This window comes from Nycticebus coucang, chromosome 16 (assembly GCF_027406575.1).
Source record: "Nycticebus coucang isolate mNycCou1 chromosome 16, mNycCou1.pri, whole genome shotgun sequence".
In the NCBI taxonomy this organism is placed as follows: domain Eukaryota; kingdom Metazoa; phylum Chordata; class Mammalia; order Primates; family Lorisidae; genus Nycticebus; species Nycticebus coucang.
The window spans coordinates 16,208,744-16,226,743 of NC_069795.1; the positions used below are offsets into that span (position 1 = coordinate 16,208,744).

The window sequence follows — 18,000 nt, forward strand, 5'->3', positions numbered from 1 at the left end:
TTCATTAATAGATAAGAGGACCCTTCTTATTTATCATGAGTCCCCTAAATGTTCTAAAGGGAATACAATTCTAAATAGATTCAAATTAAATTTACCTTCATGTTCAACATCTGTTTCTTCCCAATTCATGAAAAATCGAATATGATCCTACTGCCCTGTGAACACATTCACGGCATAAATGCAGCCTGTTGGAACCACTATCCTTTTCTATATGAAATTAAATTAAAAAATAGTGCACAGTAGTATAATAATACAACTCACCCCATGCAATAAAACTGTAGCCAAAGGAATTCAGAATTCCTGGCTCTTCCAGTCTGTGTCCCAGAAATCGTCACCCACTCAACAGTTTTCACCTGTTACACTGGCAAAGTACCAGTATAACAGTAAGGGGGATGGAAGCACTTTATCCTGGGCACTGAAGCCAAGCTGTTAAATTCTCTGGGCCCTGTTAAAGGATTTGCTTCCTGGAAGGCTCTAAGACTTTGTGAATCCTATCCTGTCCTTATGAACACCACACAGGCTATACTCCATTTAAACAAGAGCTCAGTACGTAACTTATCACCTGTGCCACAAATTTAGCACAAAGTATATGATAGCCAAAGAGATTGCAGAACTCTGCTTAAAGGATGTGCATGCTTCAGACAGTATAGATTAGGACAGCCATGTACAGGCAGAAATGTGCTTTGCTGCTAGAATTAAAAAGAGAAATAGAAAACTGCATATGTAATTTTCTTAAGAAGTGAGTGGCCCCTTTTCTTGCCACCCTGAGGTGTTTTTTATTAAGCAGAAAATTTTTTCACATGTTCTTTTTTTATGGACACTTTTTAATTGTGGGAAATTTGAGGACATGGTGTGATTCTGCTGCTAAGGATACATGGGGGGAGGCAGCATGTATTTCAGGATGTATTCAGTGGCCTCATATGATCTTAGCAAGAGAAACATGCTCCCTATACATCTATTGTCAAGATTCCCCATAATAAAAAAGGGCCACTTAAAAAAAGAATAACCCACTGGGCCTGGTGGCTTAAGCCTGTAATCCTAACACTATGGGAGGCTGAGGCATGAATATCATTTGAGCTCAAGAGTCTGAGATCACCCTGAACAAGAGCGAGACCACATGTCTGCTAAAAATAGAAAAATGAGCTGGGCGTTTTTCTCAGGTTCAGGCTCAGGCTCCCACCTACTCAGGGAGGCTGAGGCAGGAGGATCACTTGAACCCAGGAGGCTGAGGCTTCTATGGGCGAGGCTGGCGCCATGGCACTCTGGCCTGGGCAACAGAGTGAGACTCTGTCTCAGAATAATAATAATGTTAATAATAGTAATACTTAGTGTACAGTATTTCATGGAGTACAAAGATTCGAAATGTCATTTCAGCCTCCAGATCCTGAAAGCTCTTTTTCACCTCAAACTGACGTACAACTCAACACTACTTCAAATTCTCCGAATTTGCATGAAACATTAAAAAGCAATACAGATTTCTCTTTCTTAAGCAAGAAGGGAGGTTATATTGTACAACTCAGAATAATGTTATAAAATTATCACATTTAGTCACCTGAGGGTGAAGGAAGAGGTAACTGTGGGGTTCTTTAATGGGTGAGGAGCTTCTGTTTTGCCAGATGACAAAGCAATGTGAATATATATGTATTACTGAAATGTACACTCTGAAATGATTCAGATGGAAGTTAATGCAATAAAAATTAGCTCATTAGACATTTCTAACACCTGAGCCTGTCTTCTAAGCACTCCTACCAGGGCTATCAGAGGCTCACTTCATGTGGACCCAACTTTCTGTCTTTCCCCAATTTCTCTCCAGGGAACATCAACTGTCTTACCCCTTCATAATCCTGAGCCAATTATGGCTAACCCCAAACATCGCTGGACCAATCAAAGTGCCTTCTCATCAGCAAAATCTACTGTTCTTATAGAAGGCCATTGACATCATTAGACATTTACTCCAGCCCAGGAAACTGATCAGAGAACTTGCTTAAATACATATGGTTCTCATCTCAACAACAATTCTGATGAATAAAAGTATTAAAGAATTTAGGTTTTATACCTAATATAAAAGTGGAATTATGGGAAAACGAGATGTGTCATTCTGCCTGACACATGTGGCGTGTATAGTGTCATCAGATCCTCGCCAAGTGAGGTGACTCTCTCTTCCCTTCTTATAACCCCCCAGAATAAGAGACAACATGTGACCAGCAATGTTCATTGAATAAAAGCTTCTGCCTGAGGAAATAGATTCGTAAAATTCAAGCACAAGAATCAGGTTTCCAGTTTAAAAATGGAACGACCAGCAAGTTTCAGTAATGTGACATCTAAAAAACACTGGCAATCGTGAATTAATCAACTATGCGTGGGTTTCTGTAACACATCTTCAAATTAAAAACAGAAAAATAACTTAAAAGAATTCCTGCCATAACCAGACGAAAAATGTCTATTAACTTCTTGGCATAAAGGTAGCCCTATTTCAATTCTCATGGATTGATTTTTACTATTCCTGTCAAAGAGGTTTTTGTAGTTATAAGCTGGGAATGAATGAGCAAAAAATAAATTCTCTGAGTTGATAGTTAATTTCTTTTCACATCAAGAGGAGAAAATCCTCTTGTTACTTCTCCAAAATTATGCTGCATCCTCCCACACTTTGGATACATTTATCCTACATTCTTGCTTAAAGAATGAAATACTGCATTCCAAAAAGAAAGGGAATCCAAAGATAGTTGAGTTAAAGAATGAAAAGTATTCTTAATGTCCTGAAGCACAAGTTCCGTGGGATCACAGAATCAGCTTTCCAGTTGCACACGCTGGGGTCATATCTGCTCTACCACACAACACAGCCCGATCTAAGGAGGCTACATCAGGACATTCTCCTAACCCCAAGCCAACTTTGAAACACATTCTTCCAAGACACACCTTGAGTCTGGGATGAGATCAGAGACCAAGAGGGGACACTTCCTCCTCACCCTCTTTCCTCCACCTCCGCCTCTTCCCCCGCCGCCTGAGGATGGAGTTTGCAAGGGTTTAAGTTACGCCGCAGGGTGAGAGAGCCGCTACTATCTCCGGGGTCCACCGAACCATCAGGACGGATTTAACAAGATGAAGTAAGAGAGAAACCGCAGGGTCTCGTTCCAGGAATGCCAGCCAGAGCCACACCGTGCCATCTCTGCGCTCTGCCCGAGCCATGGTTCACAGCAAGCTCCTCCCGAAGTGGATCCCATCCTCAGGGAAGGCCCGTGGGAAAGGACCCGGCCAGGCGTCCCTCAGCAAGGGGCAGAGCCGGCTTAAGCGTTTCCGTTTTCTACTTGGCTTCTTCAAACACTGAGGGCCCCATCCACTTCAAAAATGTAAGAATTAAATTTTCCTATCCCAGCTTCCCACACAAAAGCTATATTTGGGAAGCTAAACATTCTACAGTCGCTGAGCAGACCTGTATTTATTCCTTGATTCCCAGCTCTACCTATTTTGGGGGGAGAATGGGAACATCGATTAAATTTATGTTGCAATTTGACGTCTTAAAATTAACAGGGACAATTGGCTAAAACTGAGAGGAAAAATATAGTCCAGGGTAATTCTGATATTTAGAAAATCCTTTGTTGCAGAATTTTTAATATTTTTAAAATATTTTTTAAGAACTGACATTTCTATAGTGTCTGTATAATGGTCCAGATAAGGGCTAGAAATTTTACAACATAACTTATACATCATCTCTCACTGGAGTAAAGTATATTTAAGTCATTTCTGTTGATGGAAGCAAAAGAAAGGGAATAAGAAATCAAGAGCATGCCAAGGTTTTCTAACAACCCATATCTTAATAACCATTGAGCTTCTAAAAAAATAAAATTAAAGGTCCTGTACTATAAAGCTTCAAAGCACGTATATATGTTTTCTGTGTGGTCACAGCAGCCATGTAGTATCAGCTACTTTCCAACATGTACATGGCAGAGGATGTCAGCCATTTTCAGCACTTTCTATGAGACTATTTTGTCTTAATCTCACTTCCAGGTGTTAAAAACCAGTGTAGCAGAATCCTGGAATGCTAACACTTCATTTTCTACCATTCTCCTTTCCTAGATATCAAACAATATATTGATACAAAACTTAGAAGAAGTTTCTGGAGAGACCACTCAGATAACAAGGTATTATGGTACACAAGCAAAGCTACGGAACTGTTTATTTGTGGAGGTGACATCAGTTTCTGGACTTATCAGACTCTGAGAAAAGGCGAGTTCAGTTTGTACCACAGAGACACCTGTCACTGCCATCTCAGATTAGATGGGAGGACTTTAGGAAGGATTTAAGCTATTGCTCAATTTGTTTTTTTTTTTTTTAAAAAAAGCAAATCATATTGTTTTCTAAGTACCTTGCCTTAATGAAAAGAAAAGGGCATCCAAAATTCTATCCCTGGCTCAAAAATCCAAGGAAATTCTTCTTTCATTTCATTTACACAAATAAAGATAAATTACTTGTTCTTAAATATATCATTCAATAGTTTTACCAGGGAAGGAAATTTATATTAATTGATTATTTTGCCAAATAGTCGTGCCAAATCTACTCATTACTGTATTTAATTCCTACATAAGACTGATATTTTCTCTACTTTGAGGCTGAGAAAAGCGAGGCTTAGAGAGAATAAATAACATGCCTAAAATCACAAAACGAGCTGAGGTCCAAACCAGGCCAATCTAATGCGATGCCCATGGGCTAGTCATTATAATTCCTATTAGGATATTTATTATGAGCTGCTTGTCACCACGTCCTCTACCCGAATGTAAAAACATCATAGTTCGGGCGGTACCTGTGGCTCAGTGAGTAGGGCGCCGGCCCCATATGCCGATGGTGGCGGGTTCAAACCCAGCCCCGGCCAAACTGCAACAAAAAAATAGCCGGACATTGTGGCGGGCGCCTGTAGTCCCAGCTGCTCGGGAGGCTGAGGCAAGAGAATCGCGTAAGCCCAAGAGTTAGAGGTTGCTGTGAGCCGTGTGACGCCACGGCACTCTACCCCAGGGCGATACAGTGAGACTCGGTCTCTACAAAAAATAAATAAATAAATAAATAAAAATAAAAAAATAAAAAATCATAGTTCTCATTCCAGTGCAGTTAAGACCACATTGTAGCATAGCTTTGAATCATATATAAGTCAAACCATAGTGCCCAGAACATAACAACATGCTTAAGCTGTAAGAAAGGCTGGGTCTTGACCCAAATCCAGGGACAACGATAGGATTCCATTGCTCTTTCAGAACAGAGAGAAGAGGGAATCATTACTTCTTTTTCAGACAGAAGGAAGCTGAGCCTGAAGATGATGATTTTTCATTAGGTCTTAGAAGTAGATGTAGAATTGGGCCTCTCTTCTTCTGACTGTGGTCTAAACTAGCTTTACCAAAATACTACCTCAGATGGGCATGAGGAATTTGGAAACAGTCCCAAGAAAGGAATTTGTACAAAATAGCATTAACCTTCCACCCACCCCGGGTGGAGCGCCAAGGCCTACCAATGAACTTTATAAAGAGATGCTCATTTTCACACCTAAGTTACCCTGAGGTCTTGCCCAACATTTTGCATTAATAGAGACATCAAGAGAAATGTTTGTCACAGCTATTCTTGCACGAGGCTTTTTTTGGCTTCTGGTAGAAATAGAAACACCATGAATTACATGCTCAAACATGTCCACATTCCTAGCAAAGCAACAGAATAATCTTCAGGGTCAAATCAGTAATAGAGTGTCTACCAAACAGATACTTTATAGCTGTGTTTTATAAACTACCAGAGAATGTGTAATGGATATCAGAAAGTTAGAACAGATTTTATAAGGTTGTTCTATCACTACATTATAGCAACCTTGCAAACCAGAAACAAACAAAAAAAACTACCTATCAAAGCAATTTAAACAATGCATGCATTCCACAAAAAGATGAAATAGTCTCACTAGAGTGAAATAATTAAATAGATCATTTGCAATATATGTCAAATGAGAATTAAAGCTATAAAATTCAAATGGACCTAGCAATGCTGTAACATAAAACTTATTTGGATAATTGCCAGAGGTGCTGTGAATTCTGCAGGAAAAACAGTAAAATGATCCCAAGTCAGGGAAGACCATTAAAGTTCCTAAAGGAAAAAAAAAAACAAATTTTGTTTTTTTGATTTGTTTTTTCTAATACAAAACAGTAGAATTAATGAGCCATAATTTGATGGGGGAACAAGAGCCTGAATATGCTTTTCACTGCTCTATTTTCAAAACATGCTTACTCCTTATTTTCATCTAATTTCTGCGACAATAAAACAGCTTGGAGGTAACAATAAAATAAAGGGGAAAAGAACTGAGACTGGAAGAAAACAGTTCCTATTTCACAATCCCAGCTACAACAGCAGCAGCACACGGACAAGCCCTCTGTGAGGACAGAACCGGAGAAAGAACAATGACATGCAGGGCCAGCAGGCCACAGGGCAGTGCCAAGGGCAGGCTGAACAGTTCTCCATGCTGAGAAGAGATACTCATGGGGACAGGGCAGGGGCAGAGGATGTTTAGACATCATGAAGCAGGCAGTGGTTGAAGACCCTACACGAGGGATAAGAGAAAGAGAGATAAGAAGGCTGACAGCCAGAGAAGAAATTTTAGGGGACGACAGAGCTGTCTTTTGACAACCATGTAGGGATGGGTACAACCCACCTCCTACACAACCTTCTGAAATATCTACATGAACCACGGCTCTGTGGAGTGGGCTTCCCAATGGAGAGCTGTGACGATGCCCAGGACAGCTGCAGAGGTAAGAATGAGGCCTCCTCCAAAAGGCCAGGTCCCACCTGAGCTGCCCTGGATTGATTTCTAGAGACCACTCCAGCAACAGAGCACCTGCTCCTCAAACCTGATCTACCTGCTTCCAGGTTTTTAACCCAGTGACTGAAATAAGGAGCTGAAGCAAACAAACAGGAACACCATCTTGGGTTGCCCAAGGGAACGTTCTTGGCTCTCCCCACCTCTGTTGAGGGCTATCCAGGAACAGGAATCCCAAACTCAGATGACGTTAGCGCACCAGGCACACCCACAAATGGGAAAAAAGAAAAAACCCTCTGGTTATAGGACAACAGGGAATGTCAGGGCCTGTTGGGAACTGGAAGTTGAGAACCCTTCCCATAAGATTTCAAAATCAATATTTAGCAGGGGGAAAGACGTACCTAAGCAAAAGGTCTACGTACAAGATTCAAGACCCCTATTAGACTTATGTAAAATGACCTCAAAGTTAAGTACTCAAGGGAACGGTGGACCCAAGGCCAGTACTCAGGTATTTTAGACAGACCTTCCTCCTAAAACCTTCTTTGTCTGGAATCACCATATGTCATCTAAAGAAAATTAAAATGTCATAAATTAGCTCCATTCAAATAGTTCTGGTGTGTTAAAATAGGATATGTTTTGGTTGATCATTCAGGAATTATATATACAAAATATTTTTTCTCATGGGTTAAACCAGACAGTTTTTCATAAGGTTTAACTTAAAATAATTATACTCTATTAAAAGTTATCAGAGGGCGGCGCCTGTGGCTCAGTGAGCAGGGCGCCGGCCCCATATGCCGAGGGTGGCGGGTTCAAACCCAGCCCCCGCCAAACTGCAATAACAAAATAGCCGGGCGTTGTGGCGGGCGCCTGTAGTCCCAGCTGCTCAGGAGGCTGAGGCAAGAGAATCCTGTAAGCCCAAGAGTTAGAGGTTGCTGTGAGCCGTGTGACACCACGGTGCTCTACCCGAGGGTGGTACAGTGAGACTCTGTCTCTACAAAAAAAAAAAGAAAAAAAAAAAGTTATCAGAATTGGGGAAGGGACAGGGGATAGAAAAATGAAGATCATTCCAAAGTCTTGCTACATATGACAAGTTTTTCTCTGCAGAGTTTATCACTAAATCACTACCCCAAAACAGAGCCAGAATTGCAATGGCCAGGGAAGCAGAGACCAGTTCCAGGTTCCAAAACTCCTTAAAAAGAGAAACAAATTGTGTCCTGGCGTCAGCCTGACTTTGGAGCTCTAGATGATTTAAAAGCCCCTCCCTCTATGTTGAAGTCAGTCTCTCTCAGGCCACTCCCCAGCTTGCTGTATTTTGTGACACTAAAGAGGAAAGAAGAGAGACTTTAGAAAAATCCTTACCTGTAACTGCTGGTCTAATTCCGGAAAGATGGAAGGAATGGAGTCTTCGGGAGGTGTATCATCTAAAACATGAAAAAAAAAAAATGAGTCTTCACTGTGGAGCCCTTTCTCTCATCAGAGTTCCCCTTTTGGGACCATGCTGAAACTCACATAGTTAAACCTTCAGGGTCTATTGCCTCAGGTATTTTCATCACTTTAGTTGGGGACAGACAGGATGGATCCGACAATTTTGCTAGTTTTCTGTCCACACAGGAGCATGGAGAGCTTAGTTGGCTTGACCAAAATTTTGCAAACAAATAGTAGAATCCTCAAATTTCCAGTCTGGTAGTTTTCCTATTTAGAAGGACAGCTTTGTCTTGGCCTCCTGCATTGGCCCAAACCAAAAAATATGATATTCAGGAAAATATATACCAAGGCCCTAATGAATTAGCCAGAAGAACCTTGAAGGGACAGAAGAACCAATTAGGGAAAAATAGAAGCATTCATTCTGCTCTGAATGACTCCACCTGCTCCAAGTTTTGATGGTTTTGCCCTCTGCTCTTACCCACAAACCACTACTAACAGGCAGTTAACCAGAATCTCATTCTGGATTACAGAGGGGGAACAGACAGCAGCCCAAACAGGGCATTTTTGCCCAAGGCACCAGGCAACATTCTCATCCTGAGACAGAATTCTCAGCTTTGTTCCAGGAAAGCCAGAGCCCAGGCAGCCGAAAAGGGCCTCGTGAGCCAGTGCTTAAGTTGACTGATTGGCACGTTGCTCGATCAAAAGATGTGATTCTCAGAAGCATTCAAGGTAACCTGACAGAGATTGGGCCTAAAACAACCAAGTCACCCCAAGTCCCTTCAAGGACATGCTGCTATCCCTGCGTGATGCTCAAGGACAGACCTTTTGAGAGCAGAAGCTCTGTTAGCTCCAGCCAGACTCTGGGCCTGAAGTCTACCCTGGGACCTCAGGTACACACATATGTAGTACATATGCAGCACATATAAAAAGCAAAAGCTAAAAACCAAAAAACAAAGCTATTTTAAACTATCATAAAGCAAGGAAAGATAATGGTTTTATCTTCTCACTGTAATAATCAAATTTAGTGTTAAAAAATGATGTTCTTCTGAACTAAAGGAAGTGATACAGGCCACACACCATGCAGAAATAAGTTTCCTCTCCCATCTCTCTGACAGCACAGCCCAGAATAAAATTCAGTACAGCAAAACCCGCAGCATCTAACTGCAGTGTTGTTCAACCTTTTTTATCTAACAGCACACTTGAACCTATAGTTAAACTTCCATGGTACACTTAAATTATGTTGATCAAAGAAAAGAGTAAAAAAAAAAAAGTTTTAAAAAACATACATACTGCGCTTTGAAATGGTTTTGAAAATAATGTAATTAATGATCTTTAAAAATTTTCATGGCACACCAGTTGAAAATCACTGATCTAAGGTATTGTGTTTCTTTGAAAGCACCAAGACAATCATCAGAAAGATAATTTCAACAAGGGTGGTATTAACCTCTGACAAACACCTCAAGGATCACATCACTTAATAGCCTTTGTTATATTTTAGTCAATAGTAGTATACTAATTCTCCCATTTAAAAGTGGCTTAAATTGACAATATGTCACCAAACTTGAGTCTATTTTATACCTGCGCCTGTGCCAAGCAACAGATGTCCACAAGTTCACTAACACCTCTTAACTTGAGCTTCACAGAGAAAACAGAAACAGAAGTTTCCCAAGACCTTTGCTGCAGGTTGAAAGAAATGAGACTCAATCCCTCCTAATAGGCCCTTTGAATGCTTTCTTCCTACTCAGACTGGAAGTGACAAATTCTGCCAATTACTGCAGCCCCATCATTTGCAAAGAATCGGACGAAAAGTAGAAATATGAACTTGTCACCATGGACCCTTCAGCGGTAGCCTTTGTTATAAAACCTATACTTTGTAAAACTGATTTTGTCTCAAGTGCATTTAAATTTACTTAAGTACAATTTCAATAACTTAGACATCATGATTATTTTAGCTCAATTGGGTCCAAGGCCAGAATGATTTGGCACAGGTAAATAGGAACATGTTACATTTTGGCATCCCAACCCTAATTAAAGGCAAGCAAGCACCTGTTGGAAGGAGAAGCCCCTCCTATAAAGTATAAGGGTAGTCTGGACATTCTGAGAATCTTAGGAAGCAGCCAGGAATGGAACCCCAGGCTTCCTGAGACTTAATCTGTCTTGCCCCTGTGAAGTCACACTCCTTCCTGCTAAATTATAAAAAAGAAAAATAAAGTTATCCATTTACTTTACTATAGTAATGTAAATAACAAATACCTGGTTATTTGTAAATAACAAATACCCTGAACTAGTGAGGGCTGTTGTGAAAATCGACATTGTTTATAGTCACATCATGACGAGTCATATATATGTGACCATCCCGATAATTTTGCAGATAAATGAAAGCTTAAGATTGGACTCCTTGGGTTAAAATGAAAGTCTAATTGATTAACATAGCTACCGAAACACAGTGGATGTTTTAGAGAGTCGAGCAAAGTTAAAAAGTAAGACTTTTGTTAAAGAACAGATCAAGTTGGATTAAGCCAAGCAGGAAATAGCAGCGGAAACAAGGAAACCAAAGACAGATGTACGGAGACAACCGGGTCTGAAGGCCAGGCCTGCGTTCCACTGCTTGATGCCATCTGGTTTCGCTGGCATCCCAACCAGCCAGAATTTTCAGGGCTTGCAAGGCTGCTTACAAAGCTGCCCCAACTGGATGCGTGGTGTGTTTACTTTTAAACAGTGGCTGCCTTCTTTGACTGGTTTTAAAAATAGGCAAATACTCTAAAAGCAGGATGATGAATCACAGGATTGGGCCAAAAGGAAAGAAGGAAAATGACTCAGGCGGACTAGCAGCACAGCTGTTCCTCAACATTTGGCTGAATTGCTGTAAAACATTTTGACAGTGACACGGGATCAGAGTTGCTGAGGGCAGTTAAGTTTCTTTTGACAATTCCGGAAGCACCAAATAGACTGTACAGTAGCTGTGCAACAAACCCCCTGGCAAATTTACCTTTTTTAAAGAAAAAAGAAGAGTTGCCAGATATATTTATAATGGGACCAAATCATAGTGTTATTACATTTGTGTTAAAATGTATTTACCAAATATTTATGGAATGCCTACCATGTGCAGGGCAGGACTGAAACTCTATGCTAAATTGGCAAATCGCTTGATCTTGTTTTTTAATGCATGAGGAAGTCATTTAAAAGTTTCCTCTTTAATGTGGCTCTGCAGGCTTAATGAACCAAGCAAAATGTATCCTAAGGAATGTTTTAAAGGGTGAGATATGAAGGAAAGAATTAAACAGAATTTTTTTTTAAAATAAACAGATGTTCACTGCCTGTTTGGCAAATGCAATGTGACTAAGCCAAGGGTCCTTAAGATAGAACGTTCCTATTGATATCCCAAGCATCATGACATACCATAGTACATTTCACCATGGGCTCATCTCAGCATTTATTGAGCAGCTGTTGGGTTGTTTTCATGATTATTTTGTTTGCAGCTTCCCTCAAATGTTCTTCTCTATGTTTCAACCTGAGTTGATGAACTAGATAAATGGGACACATGGGGTCTGTAATCCAAATCCTCACTGTTACTTGGTGATGAGAACTATGCAATCAGAGTTATCAGAGGCTGAAAGAGGGGTAAGCAGTTATCTGGTCCAGTTCCCTCAGAGTAGAGCTACAGACCAAGGACCCAAGAAAGATGGGAGCTTCCCAAGACTCCACTATTAGAGGCCATATAGAACTAGGCATGTACCCCAGCCCACGGTTCTCCCCACCATCTCACTCCGCACTTCTTCACCTTCAGGTCCATGGTTCCCAGATTTGTATTTCTTTTTTTCTTTTTTTTTTTGAGACAGAGCCTCAAGCTGTTGCCCTGGGTAGAGTGCCATGGCATCACAGTTCACAGCAACCTCCAACTCCTGGGCTTACGTGCCCAGATTTGTATTTCATGAACCAGATTTTGTTCACAAAATATCAAGGATCATCTTCTTATTTAGCTAGTGAAGATGATTCAAAAACAACTATTGCGCATCATTAATATCTCTTTATGACACAGAAAACATTTTAATACCAAAATCACAGGAGGAACATAATCTTAGAAAAAAAGAGTAGCTGTCATTAATATATTAGATTAACTTTATAGACAAAACTAAACACACACCACGAAACTCTCACTCACATATCTGTATTTCTTTGATTTTTTATAGCAGAGAGGAAAAACTTCATCAAATCCAGACCAGGTCAACAGACTCACATCTGAGAACCACTATTCTAAACAACTTCTTGATGGGACTTTGGAATCAATGATCTCTTTCCCACTGTGTTCACCATCATAAACATAACAGGGTCCAGTCTGGGAAACCCAAATCCTTGCTAGAAAGAGTTTAGCAGGCTGGAGAAGGCCTCAGGAGAGGGAGAAGCCACACTCTGAGGACATTCCCAAGCCTATCCCCTTCCCTATCCAGAACACAAGAGGTAGCCCTGCCCATGAACCATTGAATCTGTCTGTTCTTCCTACAGTCAGAGCTGGCTTCATGAGCAAGTGACTTGTATGGCCACACAGAGTCCAGATAGGCCCCATACTTGCTTTAATGGTGTCTTCAATTTCTTAATAATTTTTGAAAGTGGAGCCCTGTAATTTCATTTTGTGCTATGCACTACAAATTATATAGCTGGTCCTGACCACAGCATGTCTTCTGAGTACTGGTGTCCAGGAGGCTGTCCTGTAGGACACCAGGGACAAACTGACACGAGGTAAGTGAATTCGGGCAGTGGCTTCCATAACTGAGGCTCATACAAAACCTTTCCTGGGAGGTGCTTGCCTGTGAAGGCTCCTAACCAGTAAAGACACAGTGGGTGGGTGTAACATTCAGTGAGACCCAGACTTGCTTTTCAACCTTGAGTTTACTACTTTTTAATTAGTAAACATTAACAATCAGTGCAATGTCTCTGAGAGTCAGCTTTCTCCTCTGCAAAATGGACAGGTATTACCTATCTCAGAAACATGCTATTAATAAAGGAATGCATATGTCAATCACTTAACCTAAAGCCCAACGCCTGGGAAATAGCCAGTAATAGCAATGAATGCTTAATATAATGAAGCTTATTTTTCATTACTTTTCACCATAAACCTGACCACAGGGGTAATATGGAAAGGATACAACTGTGTGTGTGTGTGTGTGTGTGTGTGTGTGTTGTAATAATAGTGGTAATATCCTTTATTTTCATTACTTTTCACCATAAACATGACCACAGGGGTAATATGGAAAGGATATAACTCTGTGTGTGTGTGTGTGTGTGTGTGTGTTGTAATAATAGTGTTAATATTCTTTATCATCTGAATAATACAAAAAGAACACACAATGTCAAAGTCACTGGCTTTAATTACTTAGCCCTACCCCTGACAGTTAAGGGAGATTTTCCTGCTGCAGTCCTAAACCTCAGGTTCAGGAACTTACTCTCTTAGTTTAAAGCTGAACTTAAGAAGAATTTTATCTTTACTTCCCTATCAAAGCAAACACTTTCTAAAAGACTATAAAAAGATTAACATATATGAAAAGTCGGGTGGCGCCTGTGGCTCAGTCGGTAGGGCGCCGGCCCCATATACCGAGGGTGGCGGGTTCAAACCCGGCCCCAGCTGAACTGCAACCAAAAAATAGCTGGGCGTTGTGGCAGGCACCTGTAGTCCCAGCTACTCGGGAGGCTGAGACAAGAGAATCGCTTAAGTTGGAGGAGTTGGAGGTTCTGTGAGCTGTGTGACGCCACGGCACTCTACCGAGGGCCATAAAGTGAGACTCTGTCTCTACAAAAAAAAAAAAAAAAAGTCTTTGAGTATTTTCATTTTAAATCTAAATCACAATATATATTTTATTTTTAGAAATAAAACAAATAGGCCAGGCACAGTGGCTCATGCCTGTAATCCTAGCACTCTGGGAGACCCAAGGCAGGAGGATTGCTTGAGGCTAGGCATTAGAGATCCTGTCTACAAAAAATAGAAAAATTAGGCAGGTGTGGTGGTGCACACCTGCAGTGCCAACTACTCAGGAGGCTGACTCAGGCCACTGCCCTCATGCCCTCGCACTAGGCAACAAAGTGACCCTGTCTCTAAAAAGAAAGAAAAAAAAAGTAAGTGATATAAGCCTGCCAATCCACTTTCCTAATACAGCTTAAAATACCAACTTGTAGATACCTGGGTTTTTGTTAAAGCATCACCTAGTTTTGAGATGCATCAAACACTTTCTTAAACTTTGCTTCTGGCTTATTTTTTTTTTTTTTAAATCATAGCTGTGTACATTGATATGATCATGGGGCATCATTCACTAGCTTCACAGACCGTTTACCAAGTTTCACATATACCCTTGTAAGATGCACCGCTGGCTTCTGGCTTATTAAACATTAGAGATATGAATTCTTTAGTGTACATTGGGTTTTTAGGCTCCATAAAATTAAAAGTATAGCTATAGAGATGGATGTAGATATGAATAAAGATATGGAGAAAGGCAGAGATTTGAAATGACACCTAGCTGATTGTAAATTCTTTATAACTAATGAACACAACGTTACCTTCACCAGTACCTAAAATGATCAGGCAAATAAGATCATGCCTTAATAGACTAAAGGATGTGTCAGAGAGACCTGATTCAGTTTGAGGACAGACTTTATGTTTCTTGGAAACACTCATCTAGCCACTATTACTGTAGCTATCACTTTGTGCATCTTATCAATTTATCCCATCATCAGAATATTTTGACTTACCTAGCTTATCACATCTGCTTCAACAAGAGCTTCTTGGAGGTATATTTATTCCTCAGCACACCACCAAATAAAATTTACCTCTCCTTTCCTTCCTTTCTACCACAACATACCAGAACTAACCCTCCTCTGTCATCCCCATGGCCACTTACTGGGAAGCTCTTAGTTGTCAGGAACTATCATGCTTTACTTATTATTACAGGGTCCTTGCCTCTAAATGGGTAATAATAAAAAATATATATATATACCCCAAAGACCTCACTTTAAAACTCTTTCTACTACTTACTGTCCACTAGATTTGAAGCAAGTTATTTTAGTTCATTTAAGTCAAATTTCCACATCTTTTAAAATGGGTAGAATAGTACCTTCCTACGGGGTTTCTGCCAATGTTGAATTGATGGGAAGATGTATGTAAAAGCTCTTAAAATAGTCAGTAGACATTCACTTCCTTTCTGGCCTTTCTTTGCAGCCTTAGGCAACAACACGCCCAGTGTGTCTCAAAGAATCTTCATCTGACACCAGAATAATGAACTCCAAGTGATCATTGCTATTGTATGATCTACTTTATAAGTAATTGATAGTTAACTTTCTACTATGATTTTCAAATCTGTGCTCCATCAAGAATGCAACACATTGGGCCTTGGTGTGTGTCACACTTTATGGGGGCAAGACATGATTGCAAGAGGGACTTTACCTAACAATTGCAATCAGTGTAACCTGGCTTATTGTACCCTCAATGAATCCCCAACAATAAAAAAAAAAAAAAGAATGCAAACACAGGAGACATCCACCCCACACTCTGCCCTTGAGGAGTTTTCAAGGAATAAATGCTATCACTGCAATGAGGCAGCTTTACCTGTGGTGGGGTCAGATGGGGACAGAGGTGACTTGGCAAAGTTCAGAATGGATGCCTTAGCCACTATTCTCTCCAACCACCATCCTTACCAAGTTGCCTTGGTCTAAAATCCCAGTGACAACTTTACCTTTTGACTTCTTGTTGAGTCTTCCTCCCCCATGAATATGAAGGAAAAAAAAGGACAAGAAATCCTAAAACAAAAGGAAAGAATAGACCTCCCTCCTCATGCACAGCTTAGTGTCGATGAAGCTTTCTGGGCTCGTGCCAGACAACAAGGACTAAGTGTGTGGAGAAAAGAGATCACTAGAGAGACGTCTGGGGCATCTTCCCTAGAATGCAGGAAAATAAATTGTAGAAAGAGAATAATGACAAGAGACACTTCACCTGCATGGTAGTTCTGCTGAGAGCCGGTTTTACATGTGTACACAAAAAGACATTTCCCTACACCCAGCTTTGTTGAATTAGATTCAAAGATGGCTATTTCAGCCACTCTACATAATTCCCATTGCCACACAAAAAGTCCTGATATTTAAAGAGAAAATGACGTCTCTTTTTTTAAAGGAGACACCAATGGAATAGGTCCTGGATTTTTTTTAACTAAACGTCATATGATTAATTCATGTCCCCATATGAGAACTTCTAATAGCTTGAAATAATTTTTTAAAACAAAATGTTAAGAAGATACCAGCTCGAGTTGATACCAGTCTTCTTGACTCTTTCTAAATGAAAACTAAAACCTGAGAGAGAGACAAAGAGAGAGAGGATGAGAATGCCAAAGCCAAGGTCTACATTTACATGACACTGTGCCAGAGTTTAGCTCAGCTGAAGATAAAGAAAACTCTCAAGGAACTAACACAAAATGCTAAGGTCCATCCAACTCTAAATTCTGTCTAATTGGAGAAGGGCCAGTGATTCTCTGATAATCCAAGAAATGACATTCGTATTTGTCTTCTGTACATTTTCTATTAAGAACCAGTTCTGTGAAGGTCCCAGTTTAGAAAGTTAACACTTTGGAATTCCCAGTTTAGAAGTAATACCAATCATACCATTAGCTTGTTAGAGACAAGTATTGCTGCCTCTGGGAAGTACAATTAGTGAAGTATTACTTAATGAAGGGCTCTGAGTAGGCTGAAAATGGTGATTATATTTTAAAAGACTATATAATTTTTTTTTCAAAGACTTTGCTTCCTTTATTTCATCCCCTGGAGGTTCGTAGTCTATGTGCAGTCTTGTGGCTCATTCTACTCTCATTAAACAATTGGCCGACTCCCCATCTACCAGGGCCAATCTGTCACCAAACTCCTTTTACCCATTCCTTTATAATGTACTCTGAATCCAGTCATCCTGTTCCATTCTCTATTCTAGGTTCTCATTGTTTTGTCTCTATACTATTATAAAAAGCATCTCTTATTATCTCATCTCTCTGCATTCCAGACTATTCCACCAGATTTTGCATAGTTCATCTTTTTATTCTGTTGCTTAAGGACATTTGACACTCTACTGCTTTTGATCAAATCCAAACTCTTTTGCTGAACTTTCATGATTTACCTGGTAACTGTAGCCCACTGCTAGCTCAGCAGGTAATCCAGGGAAGACTCCAGTACCATGCCTGGCTCAAAGCAGGGCCCAGAAGACACCATGGTACTATGCCACCCTCCAGACCTCTGCTCCAATGGAGTTTTTAGTATTTTCTGAACACATCATGCTCTGACTTTTATGTTTGGAGGAAAAAGAAAGATAACTGATTAAAAGACATGAATCCCTCTTTTTTGTGTGTGCCTTGTAGAAAAGACACCATTCTTATACAGCCCTTATACACCCAGTTTGACTATCACCTCTTCCTAGAAGCTGCTACCAACTGCTCTGGGCAGCACAGACTTTTCTCCAGCTTTATAAAGCTCTTGGGAGACATGCTGTGCAGACCTGGCACCTTTGGCAGCATGCTGGAAACAGAAACCCAGTAAAGGTCAGCTAATTGATTAGAGGATAACTGGATAACTGGTCCCACTAGTGATAGGTCAGGTACACTGCCGAAGCTACTCCAACATCAAGTAGAAGTATGATACGTAGGTGGGGCACACAAGTCCTTATTCGTTTACATTTGCCTTAATTCTCCACCATCAATTACCATGATTGCAGGAGCAAATTGAATGCTTAATCTGTATCAAGCACTTTGCTAATACTTTAACTATAATGTGTCATTTCA

At 40.4% G+C, this 18,000-nt stretch overlaps 1 protein-coding gene across 2 annotated transcripts in view; it reads right to left on the reverse strand.

Moving 5' to 3' along the window:
* MAP3K7CL (MAP3K7 C-terminal like) overlaps window positions 1-18,000 on the reverse strand; it is a 40,752-nt gene that overhangs the window by 16,254 nt on the left and 6,498 nt on the right. The window contains exons 1-3 of one of the 2 annotated variants that reach the window (XM_053565185.1): window positions 10,780-10,859; window positions 8,288-8,501; window positions 8,138-8,199 (exon numbers count right to left, since the gene is read on the reverse strand). Coding sequence is in view for 1 of the 2 variants with exons in the window: in XM_053565184.1 (XP_053421159.1) it covers window positions 8,138-8,199 (62 nt within the window). In the remaining variant the exon portion in view is untranslated. Of the gene's footprint in view, window positions 1-8,137; window positions 8,200-8,287; window positions 8,502-10,779; window positions 10,860-18,000 lie in introns of those variants that run through there. The other variant, XM_053565184.1, reaches the window with a different exon arrangement.